The 22,428-nt window shown below is 43.2% G+C and overlaps 1 protein-coding gene across 3 annotated transcripts in view; it reads right to left on the bottom strand.

The window, feature by feature from the left end:
• MAP3K3 (mitogen-activated protein kinase kinase kinase 3) overlaps positions 1-21,054 on the bottom strand; it is a 60,685-nt gene extending 39,631 nt beyond the window's left edge. Inside the window, exons 1-2 of one of the 3 annotated variants that reach the window (XM_045044981.1) lie at positions 20,639-21,054; positions 11,498-11,619 (exon numbers count right to left, since the gene is read on the bottom strand). In XM_045044981.1, coding sequence (XP_044900916.1) covers positions 11,498-11,619; positions 20,639-20,642 — 126 coding nt within the window. In that variant the 5' untranslated portion in view covers positions 20,643-21,054. The remainder of the gene's footprint in view (positions 1-11,497; positions 11,620-20,638) is intronic. The other 2 variants (XM_023244333.2, XM_023244334.2) reach the window with 2 other exon arrangements.
• Positions 21,055-22,428: the final 1,374 nt, after the last annotated feature.

Below are 22,428 nucleotides of genomic sequence, written 5' to 3'. Positions count from 1 at the left end.
ATTACATGGATTGAGCGAGAACAGAATTGAGTGTAAACGTCAGAAATAGGAGGAAGTAGAAGCATTAGAATGTTAAGAAACAAATCAAGGAGGAAGAAATACTGTAAAGAGCAAGCGAGTTTAAAATGGCAGGAAAAGGGAAGAGATATTACAGAAGAAAAGAACACGTATAGTGAAAAAATAAAACTAAGCCTGTCAGGATACCAACAAATAACAGAGACGGAGGAAGGGAAGAGTGGACAGTGAGTGAAAAGTATACTGAGAAAGAGAAATTAATAGGCTGTGGCTTGGAAGAAAGAAGAAAGTTTTAGAGTATCTTTAGATGAGAAACACAGAGCAGACAGAGAAGTCGACAGAAACAGGACAGAATGCGAAAGGTGGGGTGGGTACATAAAGAACTTCTTTTTTCCAAGAGATGAGAAAGCTAGAATTCTCTTATAGTCCACTGAACTGGACGAGTGGTTCTAATTTACATCCTAAAAATGACTGAGGATAGGGCACCTGGGTGGCTCAGTTGGTTAAGCCTCTGACTCCTGGTTTCGGTTCATCTTGCAGTTTGAGACTGAGCCCTGCGTCAGACTCTGCACTGACAGTGTGGAGCCTGCTTGGGATTCTCTCTCCCCTGCTCTCTGCCCCTCCCCCACTCATGTCTTTTTCTTGTCCTCAAAAATAAACTTCTTTTTTTTTTTTTAAGGCTGAGGTGGTTCAGTCGGATGAATATCTGACTTCGGCTCAGGTCACGATCTTGTATCCGTGGGTTCAAGCCCCACCTCTGGTTCTGTGCTGACAGCTCAGACAGAGCCTGGAGCCTGCTTCGGATTCAGTGTCTCCCTTCTCTCTGCCCACCCCCCCCCCCCCCGAAACGCCACTTGCACTCTGTCTCTCTCTTTCAAAAAATAAAATAAAACATTAAAAAAATTAAAAGAAAATAAGGCTGAGGACCTCAAAGAGCTTTTGTTTGCATAGATTGTATCCACTGATATTTGCCACATTAGAAATTAAAACAAAATTTATATTTATTTTGTTCATTTTAAAACAATTTAAAAAATATTACATGCTAACATAAACACACTTATAAAAAAGAATTATATTTTTAGAGTTTAGTGACAGAATACAAATCTCCTTAATGCATGGCTTAATAGGAGACAGCTGGATTCTCATGTCAACTTCTGCTTTTAATCTGTTGTGATAATACGTATCATGCAGCCGCTGGAAAACTCTACTGCACATTCTTAAGAGAATGAGGGTAAAAAGGGCAAGTAGCATTTTAGTATTAATATGAAAATAGTTTGACCTCACGGACCCCCTGAAAAGTTCTTGGGAACTTCCCAGGGATCCCTAGACCACAGCTTGAGAATCATTGAATCAAAATATAACAATGCCATCCTCTATCCCATTATTTTAAAGACAAGGTGGAATTAGGGCTCAAAGAGCTTCATGTCCCTGAAAAGTTCATATACTAAACAGTGGATGGCAAAGCTCCCGCTCTGCTGACCTGCAATGTGACAACTCTTCAAAACACAGCTCTGATCTTGCCCTCTCACTCTTTAATGTAACATGTAGACCACTTCATCCATTAATAGTATATGACAATAGCTAACATTTACTGAACATTTACTATGTATTAAGCCTTGTTCTAAGCCTGTTACATGTATCAATTAAGCAAATCCTCACAACAAATACTATTATTGTCCCTATTTTACAGGAGAAACTGAGTGACAATAAAGTTAAATAAGTTCCTTCAAGGTCACCATGCTTTAAAGAAAGAGCCAGGATTCAAACCCTGGAAGCCCAGCTCTTAACCATCATGCTTTGCCACAACTTAAGTGTCACACAGGCAAAGGAGGTTTATTTTGGGGCGCCTGGGTGGCTCAGTTGGTTAAGCGTCCGGCTTCGGCTCAGGTCATGATCTCACGGTTCATGAGTTCGAGCCCCGCATCGGGCTCTGTGCCGACAGCCCAGGGCCTGGAGCCTGCTTCGGATTCTGTTTCTCCCTCTCTCTCCGCTCCTCCCCTGCTATCGCTCTGTCTCTCTCTCTTTCTCAAACATAAATAAACATTAAAAAATAAAAATAAAAAAGGAGGTTTATTTTACTCACAGACGCAGAGCTTCAATGGGACCTTACTTCTTGGAACTCATGGAGGAGATGGGAGTAATAATGAAGTCAGAACCAGGACACTGAGGTGCCAATCATGCAGCAAGCTATGGGGCCTGGGGAGCCAGTAGGGGATGCTTTGGCTGAGGTTGTGCGTAGATGGGGATGGAGGAAGTAGAATGGAAAAGCACCGTGCCCCATCTGGTCTGCACTCTAGGTGAGTGTGAGCGTGTGTGTGTGTGTGTGTGTGTGTGTGTGTGTGTGTGCGCGCGTGCGCGCACACGTGCAGGCATGTGCAAGCAGAAAGGTGGGGCAGTGCTGCAGAGAAAGTTACTGTGTGGATTTGAGGTTTACACAGGTGACAGCAGTTGTCTGTCCTCTTTTTCTCCTTCCCTGGAATGCTGAGCAGTTAGCATGGCAAGGGCCCTCCACAGCACAGTGCCCCAACATGCCGCTGCACACGGACGTGCCACCTCCAGCTGCCTACACTCTCTGGTCCCATAGCTGGCTCGGGAGTACCCGAGTGCTCACTGAAGTCTGCAAACCTGTCTGCCCCCGCAGGGGGGCTACCAGAGCCTTTCACCTGCTGCTGCTCACAGTCCAGCACACCGTGGTGTAGCTTGCACTGTTAGTATTTTCTATTAACAGATTCTGTTTCTAGAACAACTTTAGAGTTTCAGAAAAATTGAGCAAACAGATCCCACATACCTTTCCTCCCACCAAACAGTTCCATTTATTATTAACATCATACATTACTATAGTACATTTGTTTTTATTACAATTAATTAACCAATATTGATGTATTAACTAAAGCCCCTTAGGATTTCTCTCTGTTGATTTAAAATAAAATTGTATTCTTTTGTTGCTTTTCATCTCATTTTTTATAGCAATAAAAAACATAGAGCAATAGCTCTTATTCATAAACTGGGACATTATACTTCGATGTACTTACAAAGGAATCCCCTCTGTCCCTTTGTGGGACTGAAGGAATGAATTTATTTAATGACGACCATAATCCAAGCACTATTCCGTGTGAATTCAGTTAGAAAGGGAATTTAAACTTTTGCCTTAAACCACAAATCACTCCTACTCAAGACCAACCAAGCCTGTGATTAGTAAGCAGTGTAAACAAAGATGCTTAGGGCTCTGAATCCCTTCTTTGATGTGGTGACAGCCTTTCTAGGGCAGGATGCTGGCATGTACCACATGGTGTGCCCACATCTGCCAAGTTCCTAAATCCAAGTTCCCCCCGTCAGGCTGACCAGAATAAGCCATGGATAAGAAAAGTTCAGATAAAGATAAATATATTCAATTCCTCCTGCCAACCATTCTCCTTGCTTCTCTGAGACATTTCACACTGGTGGCCAAGTTCTCTTTCATGAGGTTCTCTCCTCCCCTGCTTTCTGTGACTCTATCCCAGCCCAGGGAACCTGCCACCACTCTAACCACTTCTGCTTCTTTGCTGGTTCCTCTTCCTCATGCCTTCTCCCACCCCTCCCCCCACATGTTGATGTTTGGACTTTTGGCCTCTGGATTTCTCCTGCTTTCCTCACATCCTCTCTTCAGTAAGAATAAAAAATGGGCAACTTGAGGGGCACCTGGGTGGCTCAGTTGGTTAAGTGTCCAACTCTTGATCTTGCGAGGCTCAGGTCATGATCTCGTGATTTGTTGAGATCAAGCCCTGCTTCAAGCTCTGTGCCAACAACGTGGAGCCTGCTTGGGATTCTGTCTCCTGTCTCTCTGCCCCTCTCCTGCTCATGCTGGCACACACATGCTCCCTCCCTCCCCCACCCTCTCTCAAAATAAATAAACTTAAAAATTTTTAATAATAAAAAAATAGGCAACTTGTAAATAGAAAATTTCCAAATCTCTATGACAAGCCCCGATCTCTCAAGCAAAACTTCCTCTGTCTGCCATGTATTTGAGGCAGATATGTTGTTCTTAAAAATGTGACAGCAGAGTCAAACCATCTGGCTTCAAACCCTGGCTCTACAACCTCCTAGCTCTATGACCTTGAATTTGACTAACCTATCTGTAACTCAGTTTCCTCATCTGTCAAGTGCGAATAGTAATGATATTTATCTCATGGAGTTATCAGAAGAATTAAATGAAATAATTAGGTAAAGACATGAGAATGGTACCTGGCACATAGTAAGTGCTCAATAAATGAAAACACAGGTCCCATTAGCCTTTAGCCAAAATTCTTGGGGCGAAAAGGGTTTCGGAATGCGTTTTTTAGCTTAGAGAGGAAGTATGGTACCTGTCATATATATTATGTGACGCCTCCCCCCAGGGAGGGTCTCTGGGGCAGCGCTTCCACGGCACAGGCAGAACATGAACAGGTATTCCCCCACGCACCTCTGTCCTGCTTAGCCTCTCTTGAAGTTAGTTTGGGATTTTATCACTAGTTCTGACCAAGAGCTGGGAACATAACTGAGTTCTACACTCTCTTCTTTGGTGGCCACATGTTCCAGGTCAGTGGGGCCACCCTCGATCAGGGTTCTGACTGTGGGGAACACTGTCCTTCCCTTCCCCACACTGGGCATATTGTGTTAAGTCACCTAAGACTTAGGGTTTTTCTGTTAACACAGTACAAGCTAGTTTTTGTAGTGAAAAGTGTGAATACTCACAATAAGTGGAATAAAGAAAGACTATAAACACCCCTATGTCCACTCAAACCAGGTTTTGCTGCCAAATGAGTCTGCCACAAATTTACCAAAAAAAAAAAAAAAAAAAAAAAAAGTCTTTCAGTCTCCAGTACCCTTTGGATTTCAGAAATGCAGATAAAGGATTGTGGACCTGCAAAAACACACATACACACATGCATACAATCTGAATTTTTTTTTTTTTTTTACTATGATCTCAAACTCAACCTCACTACATGTATGTTTGCACCAACCATCCTCCTAAACTAGTCTCCTTTCTCATCAATGCCATTTCTAACATTGGTACCACTGCTCTCTTGGCTGAAGACAAACCTCTGAGTTCCACTTGATTCTTTCCTTCCTCTCCCCTCCAATTCTCCCTTCAAAGGCCTCTGGGACAGAACCCCACTTCCCATTCTCTCTGTCATCACTCTCACTGAGACCCTTTCCCCTTACTCCTAGATTCCTAAAGCGGCCCATGCACTTCTGAGCTCCCTCCGCCAACACAGTGTACATTCCTCTACGGTTTCAGTCATCTTAACCACCACTTTCACCATGTCCCTTCCTTGTTCAAAAAGTAATCAGTGACACCCCTGATCTATACAATAAAGTCTAAATCCTCAGCTGTCATTCAAAGTCCTCTGGAATTTAAGCTCACTCACTTTACCTAGCCATCTCACACTGTCCTCAGCAGGACTGCTCTCTCCGGCCCAAACAATGCCCACTCTATTTCCTGAAATAAGCCAGGTTCGTTCTTTGCCCTAAGCCTTTAGCCTTTCAGTTGCCTGACTTGGAGTGCCACCCTTCCTCCTGTCTACCTAGCTAAACATTCACACATTCCTTCACAGCCTAGTTAAGTGCTACCCCCTCCAGAAATGACTCTGTAACTCCTTCGGCTCAAGCTCACCTTACACTTTCGTGGCACTCACTATCTGTATCATATATTTAGGCATAGTTGCATCCTACCTCAGTTTCTTTTTTTTAATGTAGTTTTCATTTCCCAATAAGACTGTATGGCTCCCAGGGTACAGGGAACATAACACATTTCTTTGTATATCTAAGAGGCTTGACTACAGGCACATGTTGAACTGAAGGGAGAGGTGCCATCCCTGCTAAGAAAAGAAGTTCCAGTATAAAAATTCAGGTCTAGGCAAGTTCAAGTCGCCTGCCCACCACAGCCAATCTCAGGAAGATAGTGTAGGCCTCCTGGCTGAACTACAGATTTGGGAACTCAGCAGGGACAATAGGAGTAATCAACAATGATGCCAAACTGAAGTAGAAATAACCTTCTCAAAGTCTAAACTCAACAACTGAACATGCAACCCAAGAAAGCTCCCAGGAATCCCTGTACAAATCTGGGTTTATTAAACAAATGTTTGTGAACTAACTGGACTTGACAAAGGTTTCAGCTAGCCATTGTTCAGAGTGCACTCTGATTCTGTAGCTCTCCTTTTCCCTGTATTTGCTATGTATCTTTAATGGCTCCCATATTTTTGGCACTAGAGTCTTATTTTGCCAAAGATAAAAAATGAAAAGAAAAAAAAAGGACAACAAAAATAATTTTGTGTGGGTCTGGAAAGTCCTAAGGGCAACGGAAGAGATGACTGTAAAGCAACCTTCTCTGCCCTAGTTCTTTCTATATGCCCAGTCCTTGCACTGTGTCTGGCATGCAGGAGCAGCTCAGTGAGCATGTGAATGAATCAATGATTGAATGGTATATTGCTTAGCTATTGCTGCCTAATAAACCACTGCTACACACACACACGCACACACACACACGCACAGATATAAATATAAATATATATATATGTATAAAATATAAATAAAGCAGCCTTCTTACAAAATAAAGTATCAGGCTTATATATTGCTTTATGTTTCATTTTCAAACTAGCCAGACAATCTTATCAACAACCCCTGAAAGAGAATGGAAGTCCTGAAGAGCCAGGTCTGTCACAGTAAAAGCAAAATACAGGCTGCTCAATCACTGACCATACTGGAGGAACAGCCCCCAGAATTTTCCTCCTTTAGAACTGATAGCCAAGAGTCCTGTCCTGCTAGTGCCTGAAATAAGGAAAGCAACTTTTCCATTCTGAAGCACCCACTAGTGAACACCTGCAAAGTCAGACCCAGAGCCTGGATGCTATTCAAGCCTCTACTTACCAGTTATTGGTAAGACTTGAGAGAAACGGGAATTAAGGATTCTATTTCTTCCTCCCCTGGGATTTTAAGAAATTAGGCTAGCTTCAGAAATCTCCAAAGAACTATCTGATAGACAGGAATAACAATCCAATAAAGGTAGAAAACCTTAACCTTTTCAGTTCCATGACAGTATGCAGAATTCTGATTAGAGGCTTTCACTAGAACTCATACCTGCAGTGCCAGAACATAACAGAGTGATGTAATCACTACCACTTTACATCTGTACATCTGTTTTACGGTGTACAAAATGCTTTACATTGTGCCTGTGACCTTACAACAACTTTAAGAGGTAGACACAACGGGTATTATTTCAGATGGAAAAACTGAGGTTTAGAAAGATGATTAGACTTATATACAGTAAAATTACTGTGACCAGGAGTCAGAAGATCTGGGTTTGCTTCCTGGCTCTACCAAATACCTTTGCGTAAGCACTCTGCAAACTTTTAAGCATCATACACATGCTTACCGTTGTTAGTGCTATCAACTGTTGTTGTTGAAAGCACTCGGTAAACTGTAAAATCCTAGGTTAATGGATTATTAACAACTCCAAGACTTCTAGGCCAGTACTCTTTTCAGTACACTAAGCTGTCAGCTTCACAGAGAAATTGCACCTATTGATAAAGCACTGTGAGCTGATGACTGCTAAAGGGGTGTTGCTCATCACCGCCTGCAAAACTGTCCGTAGGCCCCAACCACACACTGGGATGGGCCACACATCTAAGAGCTTGTTCGGCCAGCTCTAACAAGGCTGTAGGCTTCCAGGGATCTAACGTACAAGAGGAAGAATGCAGAGAACCCAGATCCTACCTCCTAGCAAAGAGTTCATAGTTGAGCACCTCATTGCCCATGTACGTCCAAAGCTGCTCAGAACGCTTAGTTGTTGCCAAACGCATTCTCTTTTTCAATTAGTTACCTAGTTTGCTCACTTAGGCCAAAGGATGCCTGAAGTCCTGCCAAGCAGAGATATTAAATTAGGTTTTCCAATTCTTCCAGGCCTCAGCTCCGCAGCAATTGTCAATCCATAGCTCCTCTGGCTTTCCTTTGCTGTGTCCAGCTTGAGCCCCGTAAGGCTCTGCTAATCTTAGCGCTGCCCTGTGGCCAGCACTGCGCTTCTCATGCTGCAGTAAGTGCCCTTTGCCTCTGTCAGCACCATCCCCTGCCTGAAAAAGCAACCTTTCTAACCAAACACTTGGTTACTTTCAACTGGTACTCTGCAATTTGAATCTTTAGCCCTATTTGACATTTCCTTGCTCAATTTGGCATCTCTTAGCCATTTAAATTAGGTTTTGATCTTTCATTCTTCTCTGCTAAGTATGGAATTTCTGGCAGAGGAACTGGTAATGAAGAATACAGTTTAATCCTATCCCAAGCCTAAGCAAACAACAACAATAATAACAAATAGGGATTCAGTCTGTAAAGTCCTACGTTAACAGATTATTAACACTGGCAGACTCCTAGGCCAGGTTCTTTTCATTACACTAAGCTATAAACAACATCTCCCTCCAAAGGTTTCCTCCACTTTCATCTCAGCCCATCCTTCCTAGAAATATATTCACTGAGACTTTCTCCCCCTTTCTCCTTTTGGATTTTGCTGAAGAATACCTCCCCTGGTCAGAAGCTGAACATCTGCTACAATTCCCAGGAGAGGCCATTCTACAACCTTGACTTTATTAAGGGGGAAAAATGATCTTGACATTTTCATTGCCCTTCTGTCTGATATTAGCATACAACTTTGAGCTTCCATTTCTAAACAGTCATGTCAGTTCCACAGCTTCACTACCCCCCACCCCCATGCCTCTAGAATAGAATCTTAGATAGGATTCTCATGAATGAGCTTATCACAATGTATAGAAACACATGACCTGTGTGGAAGAATGAATGTACACCAATGAATTGCTAAACACCTCCAAGCATGCACTTAATTTCTTGCCCAGCAAACCAACAGTCTCTTATAGTATATAAAGTTGTGCTGTCCAAGACAGTAGCCACTAGCCACATACAGCTATTTAAATTTAAATTAATTAAAATTAAATAAAATCTGGAGTGCCTGGGTGGCTAAGTTGGTTAAGCGTCCGGCTTTGGCTCAGGTCATGATCTCACAGTTCGTGGGTTCGAGCCCCATGTCAGGCTCTGTGCTGACAGCTCAGAGCCTGGAGCCTGCTTTGGATTCTGTGTCTCCCTCTCTCTCTGCCCCTCCCCTGTTCATGCTCTGTCTCTTTCTCTCTCAAAAATGAATAAACATTAAAAAAAATTTTTTTTAATTAAATAAAACCTAAAATTGACTTCCTCAGTTGATCAATAGCTATGTGTGGCTAGTGGCTATCACACTGGACAGCACAGATACAGAACACTTCTATCATCACACGAAGTATACTGGACAGCACTGACAGACACTGCTTATGAATAATACTATTCTGCAAATTGGTGGCTAAGAGCACAGAATACAGGTTATAAGTAACCAGTGCTCCCTACAAATCCACTAAAATGACTTGTCTGGGAAATGAACTCCACACTCTTCCAGCACTTGGATCAGATTTGAAAGCACATTTTAGCTTTAATGAGTAATGTGATTCCTTCCCAAAAATTTCTTTTTCTTACAGCCCCTGCACATGAGCTTGTTGTTACTGTGGGGCTGTTCAGAAGGGCTGAGCTCCTACTGCTGCTGTGTTTTTTCTTTAAAAACAAAAAAACTGAGGTTAATAATGTGTATCCTCCATGCAACAGAAAAAGTATGATGATATTCAAGTAAATTGTGGGTCCTTAGAGCCACTACCTCTTGTTAAGGTTACTTCTCAACCAGCAGTCAATCCTTTTCACAGCCTTCTCCCTTCATAACCACTAACTTTATTCCAATAACACAGCAGCAGGCACGGTAAAGATCAGGACTTTTCTTATAATAGTTTTTAGGCTCTAAGCAGAGGATCTCTAGGGGCACCTGGGTGGCTTAGTCGGTTGAGTGTCCGACTTCAGCTCAGGTCATGATCTCACGGTTCCTGGTTTGAGCCCCAAAACAGGCTCTGCACTGACAGCTCAGAGCCTGGAGCCTACTTTGGATTCTGTGTCTCCCCCTCTCTCTCTCTGCCCCTCCCCCGCTTGTGTGCACTCATGCACTCTCTCCCCAGAATAAATAAATAAACATAAAAAAAAAAAGAAGAAGAAGAAAAAGAAGGATCTCTAAAAGGTAACTCCCTTCAAGGAATGATCAGAGGCCATGCCACCCTCCTCTTCCTGGCCTGGTCCATTTGGGCCTTCCAACTCAAGAAAGCTTCCCCTTTTCACCTAACTGATATCCACACTATCAGCCCCATTTGGAGAAAGATCAGCTGACTGGAGCAGCACACTCCACATAGGAAGACAGGAAGGAAAGTGAGGTCATTAGGCTCAAGCCTGGGGGAGGGGACTCACTTCTGGTAAAATGCTCCTTCCAAAAGCAGCTTTGAATAGCAAAGAGTTACCACAAGGCAGAACCCACATAATTAGACAGAATAATGTATGAAAATAGTAAAAGAATGGGCCCTATTCCCCCAGTTCTGTAAGGTAGCCATAAAAACAAACCAGCCTTCTAAGCTAATCCTTCTGTTATATCATGAAACAAAAGGATGCAGGGTCCCCAGTTTTCCTAAAGGCAGGAAATACTCTGGGAGACTATATCTAGCAAGACCTTAGACAGAAAAAGTTCTAGGGCCTTACTTTTTCTCTAGGAACCAAGGATTCTTCTGAAGAATTGGTAAACAAGGTACAAATGAGGAAAGAGAAGGAAGGTTAGCTGATAAGGAAGTGAACCACAAAGGAGAATGGCATGTACAAATTTTCACCAAATACACTAAATATGCCATATGATATAGCACTAGATAACCCACTAGGGAGGAAAGCTCCCCATCATCCACTCCTCTCTGAAGGCCAAAGTACCCAGGAAACAGGGAGTTTGTAAATGACACTAGAGATGGGAAAAAGATTCTCAACAGTGCACAGGTTTAAATGTTAATAAAAATAGTAACTATTTTCCTAAAGAAGCACACGACTCTCAGTAGACACTCTCAACTACCTAAGTTACTATAAGGGGAAACAAGTGTAAACAAAAATAATAAAATCACTCATTGTTACTTTTAGAATATATTATGTGACATCTTATTAAGTAAATTTCCCTTCCTGATTATATTTTACATATGCTAAAACTAAAATTAACTAATTTTTCCTGAGTATACACTGTAAGGTAGCTAAAAAAAACCTCCTGAGAGATTATGAATCTGGATTAAACATCTGCCAATAATCAGTAAAGGAAGAGTTACATGAATACTGTCCCCATAATACATGAAGGAATTATTCTTATTCTCCACAGATACAACACTATACACAAGGTCAGATGCACAAGGCTTTGGGGATCCAGATCAGGACCCACACCTGGCTGGTATATACCACTCACCATTTACTAAACTCTGAAAGAAAGGGGCCAAAAGCATTCCAACCTGGTATTAGAGTATCCTTGGCTTCTCAAATATTGCTCATTTGAAAACCCCTTCCCAGCAACTGTAGGTGGGTCTGCCATGGCCACACACACCTGCCTATTTGGGTGACCCGTGTCTTTGCTCTTCATGGTCTCATATCCAGGCACCCGGTGACGTCGGCTCATCTGGAGGGCCACCAGATCCTTCATGATTGAGTTCAATGCCTCCTGTTCGTCTGCAATGAAAGAGAACACACGGGCTAAGACACTTTAAAATGGACCACAGGTAAGTGCTGAATCACCAAATTGTACACCTGAAAGTAGTATTACACTGTATGGTAACTAATTGGAATTTAAATAAAAACTTAAAATACAGACCAGCAAATTAGTACTAAAAATTGTAAGTTCTGCCCAGGTAAAACGACAGATCCTATAACTATAATCACATGCATTTGATGTCTCTGAAAAGTAGATAACTGAGGTCAGACTCTGGCAATTTGAATTTTAATGGATTCTTAACATATCTCCAATCAGATTTCTGGCAGCAATATTTACCAATTCACTGGCAGCAAGGGAGTTGCTCAGACAGGGCAATTTTTCCAGTGCCAGAGAAACTCAATCAGGAAAAACAAATGAAAAGTTGGAGTGAACAACAACCAGCACAGTGTAGTAGGGTACTGAGTGAAAAGATGAATTCATGGAGAGCTGATTATGGGACAGAGTCACACACAGACTTATTCTTAAAGCATCCCAGGTAGAAAAGCACATTAAAAAAAATTTTTTTTAAGTTTATTTATTTTGAGAGAGAGAGAGAGAGAGTGAGCGAGCGAGCAGGGGAGGGAAGAGGGGGGAGAGAGAATCTAAATAGGCTCTGCACTGTTTGCACAGAGCCAGATGTGGGGCTCAAACTCATGAACCATGAGATCTTGACCTGAGCTGAAACGAAGAGTCTGACTGAGGCACCCAGTTGCCCCTAGAAGAACACACTTTATTTATTTATTTATTTATTTATTTATTTATTTATTTATTTATTTATTTAGGCCGGGGGGGGGGGGGGAGTGCATGAGCAAGCAGGGGAGGGCAGAAAGAGGAGACACAGAATCCGAAGCAGGCTCCAGGCTCTGAGCTGTCAGCACAGAGCCTGATGTGGCGCTTGAACTCACAAACCATGAGATCAAAACCTGAGCTGAAGTCTCAGATGCTTAACCTACTGAGCCACCCAGGTGCCCCTAGAAAAGCACATTCTAAAAGGTACCAAACAAGGACCTCAAGGTAGCTGCTTTGAACAGAAGTTGTTTTACATGCCTAGCCTTTGAGCAGCCCCCCTCCCAACTCTTTACAAGTTTATAGGCCTTCTGCTTCCCACAGGGAAGTGAAAAGGCAGTTCTATTGTTTTTCTTCCCTAACTGGCCAAGCAATGCATTGTCTCTGCCTTACTGGCATTACTTTTAATCCCCTTTTCTTGAAATAGCAGAGTACTGGAATTCTCATGCATTGAAGACAAGTGGCCAAAACCCAGAACTCAAACCAGCCCAATTCCATGTTTTACAAAATTCTCCCAGGTCTTTCAAGACATCCTTGTCTACTCAAATAGCATTTGGGAGTTGAAAATAAATCTGTTGATCTGGAAAGGAACATGACAGATGAGTTGTTACACTTGTTTTGGTGACGACTGAGTCACTTGAGGACCAGAAGCACAGCTTAAAAGAAGCCCAAGTACAAAAGACTCCACCCATAGAGCACCTATCTTTTGTCTTTCATCATCATGCCTTGGAAATATTCTAATACCTTGTGGAAAGGAAAGAACAGCCTGAAGTATAAGAAGTAAATCTGTGCTATTTGCCTCTCTTCTTTCTAGATCAAATCTGCTCAGGTACCCTACATGCCCTCTGAGAAGGTGCAGGAAAGGAAGGAGAAAGGTGCCCATTGTAGAGGTTTCTGACTGCTCATAAAAGTAAAATTAGACTTAAAAATGTGCAGGAAAAACATGAGTAGAGTAGCTTCCTATCTAATTCCATTTCAAAATATATAACCAAAGTATGTTTGAGAGGTGATGTAGAACCAAAAGGATAAATAAATGGGATAATGAGTAAAAAGAAAGTGGGTACCTACAAAAAGACATTTGTCAAAATTAAAACACATACATCCCATCAATTATTTTATATTTTCTAGTGATTTTCCTATAGGCTCCTTAAAGAAAGAGACTTGCATATTTTGTTTTTTTAACTTCCCAACAAAAGTTTAAAAATTAGAGCATAACATCTAAGCTAGGAAGATTGGCTTATATGTACAATATACATAAGCTTATATATTATGTATATTTAATATGTGTATACGATGTTTGGACCAACTGTAACAGTAAATTGGGATCACTATAAGGAGGATCATGACTAGGTATGTGTTTTCTGAGGCACATCCAGTGAGTGATATTCCTAACAGCAGAATACATGGAGTTTTCATTATCAAGATAACCACTCTGAGAACTGGTAATTTCTGTTGTTGTCTAAACTCAGATACTGAACTGAGATGGATGTGAGTACACACAGAGACGCATGCTTTTTAAGTCAAATCCACAACAAGCAGGACTACAGAAAGCGTTTCTAATTCTGTGTAAGATGATGCTATTATAAGAGCTGGTTTATCAGGTTGACAAATTCTGTTTCCAGGAAGCTAACCAGTTCCTGGCATTACTTCATGGATAAACTTGTTTGGTAGTTCCAGCGCTGAGAACACATTTGAGGAATGGTTTGGCACTATCTCCTGAAACCCGGGATAACTGACACAAATGACACAGGGTAATAGAATTCTGATTTTGTGTCAAAGTCGAAAACATTGCTAGAGGCAGACAGGTTCTTAAACTGATACTTCAAACTGAGGACGTGGATAAAGACAGGAAGTAAATCAAGTGGCTCTTTTAGGCATTTCTTCCTGGATTGAGATTTTAACTTAATTATTAACCCTCCAGTATGGTATTTCTTAAAAATAAAAACAATCAAACAAAAATTTTAAAAACAAATGGCAGCTTTCTTAGCATTCAGCAGTCATTTATATGTAGTCAGAAAGACCTGGATTTAAGGAGGCTTTGAACAAATCACTATTCTCCCTAAACCTCAATTTCTTCATCTATAAAACGGAGACAAATAAATATATCATATCACAGAGCTGCTGTGAGAGTTAAAAGAAAAACGAACTTACAAATTATTCCCTCGTGGTACCTAACACTTAGTAATGCTAAAAAAATGTTGGCTATTATTTTCAATGGAGAAAGGTCAATGGGAAAAGACTGGACACTACTTAATCTATCCTAATGCTTAATTTTATTCCTGAATTTTTATTAGTCATTACCAATAACCATTTACTGAGTACTAATATGTGTTATACATTAGATAGTTCTGAAAGATACTTCAAGCTGTTCAAACTCTAGGAGTAAATGGATGAATGACACTGAAATACAAGGTTACACAAGTAAAGCAATTGATTTAGACAATATACAAACTAGAGCACATAAATACATCCGTGTAAAAAAATTTTTTACAGTGTGATTAGCAAGAGGTTTTATAGACGATTTTACATAACTATTAATAGAATAAGGATTCTTTCAGAAAAGCAAGCTTTTCCAGCTATGTAGGAGAGATTAGAAAAATAAACTTAAGAAAGGACCTAAAAGCAAGTGAGGGGCTGAGGGGAAGAAAACTGGGTCAGGGATTGAAGCTCAATGAATATTAATCCTTATTGAGTAGAGTAGGAAGAAGGTATGCTGGCAAAGATTTTAAGAGGTCTGGAAAAATACAAGAGTGACACCACAGCAAGTCAGGACCAAAGAAAGACAGTAGCAGGCATAGACCAGGCAGGTCCAATACAGTGATAGAGGCAGAAACAAAATTTTAAAGGGAATCAAGAAGTTGGAGATTAAAGGGAAGTTGGAAGTAGTGGAAATCAACAATTCATTTGTGAACTTTACACATGAACAACTTGAGGCTGGGGTAATAGTGTACTATCACCTTGAAAAGATTTCCTGAGGATGGAGGTGGTTTGACACACTTAAAAGCTACCAGGAAGAAGCACAGAGGAAGAAGTTAATTCTAGAGATTAAGAGGTTATGACTATGGAGGCAAGTATTCATAGAAAATAGAAAAGAAGGGATCTATGAAACTAGGATTAGAGTTCAGGCTTGAAAAGTGGAAGTCTTAAGCAGTGGAAGCAGTCTTAAGCGGACGGCTATCCATAATTATCCAGCAGCATGTACTTCTCTGGATACCCCGACCTAGGGTATGGGGGCTGCCAGGCAGCATATTCCTCTTTCCTTAGCTCCAGCAGGTAGTCAATCTTCCAGAATGAACTATTACTTCTTTCTAAAAGCAGGGTCTTGGGGCGTCTGGGTGGCTCAGTCGGTTAAGCATCCGACTTTTGATTTCGACTCAGGTCATGATGTCACAGTTTGTGAGTTTGAGCCCATCGGGCTCTGTGCTGACAGTGTAAAGTCTGTTTGGGGTTCTCTCTCTCTCTCTCTCTCTCTCTCTCTCTCTCTCTCTCTCTCTCTCTCTCATTCTCTCCCCCCGCCCCCTGCCAGTCCCCTGCTTGCACGCTCTCTTATCTCAAAATAAATAAACAAACATTATTTTAAAATAAAACATAAAATAAATAAATAGAAGCAGGGTCTTGGGCACCTGGGTGGCTCAGTTAGTTGAGCATCTGACTCTTGATTTCGGTTCAGGTCATGATCCCATAGTTCATGGGATGAAACTCCGCATCGGGCTCTGCGCTGACAGTGCAGAGATTGCTTGGGATTCTCTCATTCAAAATAAATACATAAACATTTAAGTAAATAAAATAAAAGCAGGGTCTTAAGGCACTCCTGTTTATGAATCCCCTTGGCTAAAACCCCAGAAAAGTTTCCAGTAGCACCATGTCCTTCAGTAAACATTGTTGTCCTGTGTAACATCTGTTTACTATGTCAGACACCCCTTTCCATACATACAAATCCCTACAGTAATGTTTTAATTGTTGTGTTCACTTAACTAACAATGTTATTTCTTCATGTGGCCAACTCTTTACCCAGTTCTCCCAGATCATCTGTGTATACTGCTCACCCAGGAGATGCTGTCTTCAGAATGTCTTTATGTCAGATTTTACTATCTTACTCTTCGTGACATTTCTCACACTCCCACTGCCTCCACCTTGTCAATACCTGGGCAAACATCATTTTATAGAAGTATAAGCAAAAAGGTCTGAGCCTCAATTCATAAGAAACTTTTTCCTTCATGGATATGGTTGAACCTTTGCTAGATCTCAAAGTCAAATCCTAGTGTTTATTTTTCTGTTTCTGGGATATCCCATAACAGCCCTTCAAAAATAACTAATGGGGGGGGGGGCACATGGGTGGCTCAATTGGTTTTGTCCAACTCTCGATTTCAGCTCAGGTTTTGATCTCAGGGTCGTGAGTTCAAGCCCTGTGTTGGGCTCCACACTGGACATGGAGCCCACTTTAAAAAACAAAAATTTTTTTTTAAAGTAACTGATGATCCAAAATTTAAAAATATATATTACAAAGTAAGCCATTGCTTCCTCATAAGAATCAACATATCACCACTATATTTTATTTTAATGTTTAATGAAATTAACCCAAAGGTCTGGAGACTATAGGATTATGTATGTTTATCCCAAAACTACAGAATTGATGTCTCCTTCCTATGCATCTTTACACAGTTTTGACAAAGCACCTACAACAACTCCTTGCACTTATTTGTTTACATGTTTCTGGTTCACCTTACCTAACTGTAACTTCTTAAGGACAGGATAAATGCAGATACAGGGCCTAATACTTCACCTGACACATAAGAGACATTCAAATGGGCAAAGAATAAAGGAATAGCTTACATAGACAGGACCAAGAAAACGGTTTCTTATCTTTTATGTATTCCCCTAAGTAACACTCAGTTGGATAGATATTTACTTTTTATAAATGCCTAAAATTCAGTTTTAAAGTCCAACTGTCATTTAAAAAATATCAGAAACCTAGTCAACACATGGCCAGCTTGACTCATTAAATTGTGACCCAAATTTCAATCAAAACAGTTGTTGACCAGAGTCTATATAGAGACTGGTCTAACTGGGAGCTCCCAGTTAGCCTTGGAAGGAGCCTCAGAAGGTTGTTGGAACTTTAGAGACGAAAGGTGTCTGTAAATCACAATGATTCTGACTTCTAACCAAGCTATCAAACCAGAACCACACCATCCTTAATCCTGTACTCAGTTTACTATAGTTTCCTGTAACATTTCCAAATTGTTACATGTTTTTCAAAAACACTTCCCACTAAGTTTCAGAATGCACATATAAAAAGTCCAAATAAACACTCGAGAATTAGTCTCAAGTGTTACTAACACCATTTGCCACATAATTACTAAAACTGGGATAGGGGCACCTGGGTGGCTCAGTTCGATAAGTGTCCAACTCTTGATTTCGGCTCAGGTCATGATCTCACAGTTTCTGAGTTTGAGCCCGACATTGGGCTCTGTGCTGACAGTGCAGAGCCTGCCTGGGATTTTCTCTCTCTGTCCCTCCCCTGCTCTTGCTCTCTCTCTCTCTCTCAAAATAAATAAATACAGTAAACTTTAAAAAAATAAATAATAAATAAAACTGGGAGAGAATTCTAGCGTGACCAACAAAAATGACCAGTTAATCTGAATTTTTTTTTAATAGCCATAGTATCAAAGCCAAAAAAAAATTTTAAAAAGGTGAATTATTTCCATATTTCCTATTATTTACAGGGATAAATGTAGTTCCCACTAGAAATTTACTGAGGCTAACAGCCAATATAAAATTTAACCTGTTTTTATTACCAACCCAAGTTGCCAAACAAGCTTGAGTGCGGGGCTTTGAACAGCTCAGGGAAACATGACTGTTAACCAAAGAACCTACAGGGCAGGGAGTCAAATTAGTTTTGATCCTTTCCTCACTGGGCTGAAGTTTAACAAGTATAATGAATATACTAATAATTCTGTCCGTCTCTCTTATCAACCTCTTGTTGATCGCAATTTATTTAGAACTACAGCAACTAAAGGAAACTAACCTGGGAATTTGAATTTTCATCACATACATCACCAAAGTGGAAACCAGTATTTAAGAAACAGACTCTGTGAGTGTGTGTGTGTGCGCGTGCATGTACACATATCCTTGCCGAACCTTATATAAAGTAAATTAAAGTTCTAGGTAGGTTCTGGAAGATTCAGTACTAGCTCTAATTGCATATCAAGGTCATCCACAAAAAACAGAGAATAGTATGAGAGGAAACTGCTGAAGAAAGGTAGGCAGTGGTTCTTAACCCAACTTGCCTAATATACTGCAGCCACCATGCAAGTTACTTCCCCTCTCAATGCCTCAGTTTCTTTACGTAAAACTGACATGCAGACAAATGATAGGGCCCTTTTTTTTCTCTGGGGTTCTGGCCCCTACCTATACAGTTCCTTTCCTCCCCATCACTGTCCCTCTATATACTCATACACTTGAAGTATATTTTTTAAACGTCTTGAAATGTGAAAACAGGGTGACATCTATTTTCATGTTAGATACTAAAATGTAATCAACACATCTGTGCACTCTTACTGATGTAGCAGTCCAGAAAGTGGGGAATGGGAGTCAGCCCACCCTCAAGTAATACACACTCCCTTTTGGGACTTAAGACTGCCCTCACAAGACAAAGAGGAAAGACTATCACAAACCAATTCAAGGATTGAGTTCGATCATCAAATTCCAAAACACAAGATAAATGTTGAAGGGGAGGACAAGAAGAATTATGTGCCCCATTTATAGTAATAAATGTCTGATAAGTATTTGTTGAATTCTAGATTTAAATCACAGGCCTTACTGGGTTCCTTTTCTGCTTACTGTCACAGGAGACTTACCCCAGAAGAGCAAGCACTTTCGAAGCAAAGCATGGGAAGGAAGCAGTAAACCCAGCAAATGAACAAACCAAACCCATCCATTTCTGTACACGGGCAGCATGGAACAGAACAAGGCAATTCATTCAAAGCCATAGTGTAGAGACGGGCAGCAAAATAATATCTGCCCAATGTGACACAGCATACACTTAACCTTCTACAAAAATGACCTGACCTTGCTATAAGGCAAAGCAAATATTAACATTCCCTTTTCACGTGGGCACTTCACAGATGCAATGAATGCCTTTGCAAAGGATCCTTTCACTGAAATTTACTCCTTGATTTTTTAGGACAATACCAAACACTTTGCAAAACTTGTGATTGTGGACAACAGTATCACAGTAACTGATCCAACAAAAGCAGCAAAGAACATCTAAAATGTTACTTGCTTCATAACCTAGTCCAATAGTCATTTGCTAAATTACCAAAAAGGACATGAAAATGTCAAATGCCGCGTGTGGAAGACATTAAAAGCGATTCTTAGATTACATCTTCACAAAAGAAATCGCAAGTATTGATTAAAAAAAAAAAAATGACTGAACAGATTCTTTTACATAGCGAATGCTCCTTTAAAAAGTTACATAATTTCAGGGATGCCGCTAACTAAACATAATAAATGTAAAACACTGCAACCGTATTTTTCAAAAAGTAGGACTAACTGGCAGTCCCCGACCAATTCCTAACCTCCGGCAATCTGCGTGCGTCTCGCATTTCTCAACCGCGCTGCTGATAACAGAGATTGTCGTTTTAATCACCTCCCAGCCTATCTTCCCGCACGCCCTCCCCCCTGAGCTGGGGCGCGCACAGGGCTGGAGAGCAAGCCCCGGGAACTCTCGCTGGCCGGCCTGTGTGAGCAAAGGGAAGGAAATGACACAGGCAGGAAAAAAAAGCAAATCAAGGAAAAGACACAACAGCAGCTGGGCCTGCACCAGCCTCCAGCCCGGGCCCCACACTGAGCTCCCGCTCCCCCGCCCTCGGGCTCGCGGTCCGGCTCGCTCGGGCCGGAGCGGGCTGCCCCGCTGAGCACGGGCCCTCGATTCCGCCGCCTCCTCCTCGGGATGCGCCTGCCGCGCGGCCCGGAAGGAGGCTGCCCAGTGGGCTCCGCCGGCCCGGACCGCCCAGGCGGGCCAAGAAAAACCGAACCCCCGCCCGGGCCGCCGAGCCGCGAGCGGGGCGGGCGGACGCCGGCGGTCCGCAGCCCGGGCCGGGCGGGCTGTCCATGCCTGTCAGGCGGCGGCCCAGGGTCCTCCTCCCCTCAGCCCGGGGCGGGGCGACGCGAAGCAGCGCGGGCAGAGGCCGGGGCGGTGGCGACACTCACCCATGGTGGCGATGGCGGCGGCGGCGGCTCGGACCCGAGTGTCACCTCCGCAGCCGGAGCTGCATGCCGGGGGCCCGGGCGGCGGGGACGGCAGCGGGCCTGGCTCCGCGCGGGGGGCGCGGGCTGCGCTCGGGGCCCCCGCCGCCTCCCCAGGCTCCGGCTCCGGCTCCGCCCGCGGCCGGGCGCTGTGGCATGGGCAGGGTGGCCCGCTACATCCCCGGCGCTCCTCGGCTCGGCCCAGCCCGGCCTCGGCGGCGCCGCTCGGCCCGCCCGCCCGCCCGTCTCTCAGTCCCGCAGTCGCTCCGTCCGGCCACCGTTCTCCACCTCAGGAACGCTCCGAAAAACAAACCGCTGGTCGCGCAGCTCGCCCCCTTGTCTGTCACTCACTGCAGCGCCCGCCAATCCCAGGCAGTCGCTGGACCTTCGTACCACCCCCGCTCACTTCGCTAGCCAATAAGAGGGAAGAAGTCGCTGCCCCAGTAGCCCCCCAACCCCACTCTCTCCCCAACACCCTAACTCTCAGCCGCCAGCTAATCATCAGCACCACACCATGAACCAATCCCGCCCACTCTCTCAGTATGCCAATGGGCGAAGCCAAGGCCGTTTCCGAAGGCTGTCTACCGCCTGCCAATCATCGAAACAGCACCCGGTTCCCTCTCTTCTAGCCAATCACGTAGAGGGCTCTGAGCACCCGCCTCTGCGCATCCTTGCCGTCTCAGCCTCCCTCTCTCCCCGGGAGGTGTTTGTTGCTCCAATCACAGCTCGCGCGTGAGGCTCCGCCCACATTCCCACCTCCCGTCAGTCACTGAAGGCTCGGCTGGCGCGCGGGCTGGCGGTGTTCCCCTCCGGCTACTTTTGGGGCTGGAGTTTGGGAAAACGGCTGGAGGGGCCCTCGGCCTCCCGCCCTCTCAGCTCTCGGCAGTCCAGGCGGGCCCTGAGGCCAGCGTCCTGCCCCTCCCGGTGCCCACACCGGGCGCGTAATAAGCGGGGAGAGTTCTGGCTCTGAGCGCTTCCCGGCGTGTGGCCACCTTTGCTGCCCGACCCCCTGACAACTCCTCTGGTCCAGACGTTGCGCTTGCCCGGAGGCGGGGGCGGCCTCACCGGTGCCCGCCTTTTCCCGGGTCTCCTACCTCCGGGGCCACACCCTCCGAGGGGCTGGGATAGTACTGGAACGTGGGTCCTCGGGAGCCTGGGAGTTCCGCTGCTGGCCAGGGTAGAAAGCAGTAAGTGGCAAAGTCAGAGAGGTTCTTTCGGATAAGAGTTTTTTCTTTGGTTATGAAAGCAATACAAGCTCTTTGAATTAAAATTGAAAGAAAAAATTGCACCCCAGAGATAGTTTGATCTCTTTCCTACCAAGGTATACAACGTTTGACAAAAATGGCTTCATACTGTTTTGTAGTATGCTTACATTTTATTAAAAGTGTTTTCCCGTGCCACTGAAATATTGTTCCAAAACAATTGTACTGGCTGCATGATATTTCAAAATAGAGAATGACCGTAATTAATTTCCCCAACCCCCATTGTTCAACATTTTCTACACCCACATCTTTAGATGCCAAGTCCATCACAATTAATATGCGCTCCCTTCCTCTAGTCCCTGTTCCAGTGGAATATAAATCAGACGCCAGAATAATCTTCCCCTGATGCCATTTTCAAGCGTCAGCTAAGAACCTTTGGTGGTGGCTTTGCTTTGGGTGTCAAATCGCTCAAGAACTACCTTAGACTCCTCTCTTTACACTCCCTCCTCCCCACAATATTTAATCAGGCCCCTTGTCCAAGCTGTTTCTTTT

The sequence above is a fragment of the Felis catus genome, chromosome E1 (genome assembly GCF_018350175.1).
Source record: "Felis catus isolate Fca126 chromosome E1, F.catus_Fca126_mat1.0, whole genome shotgun sequence".
NCBI classification, from domain to species: Eukaryota; Metazoa; Chordata; class Mammalia; order Carnivora; family Felidae; genus Felis; species Felis catus.
The sequence above is the reverse complement of the archived record's forward strand: the minus strand, read 5'-3'. Positions and strand labels throughout refer to the sequence as shown.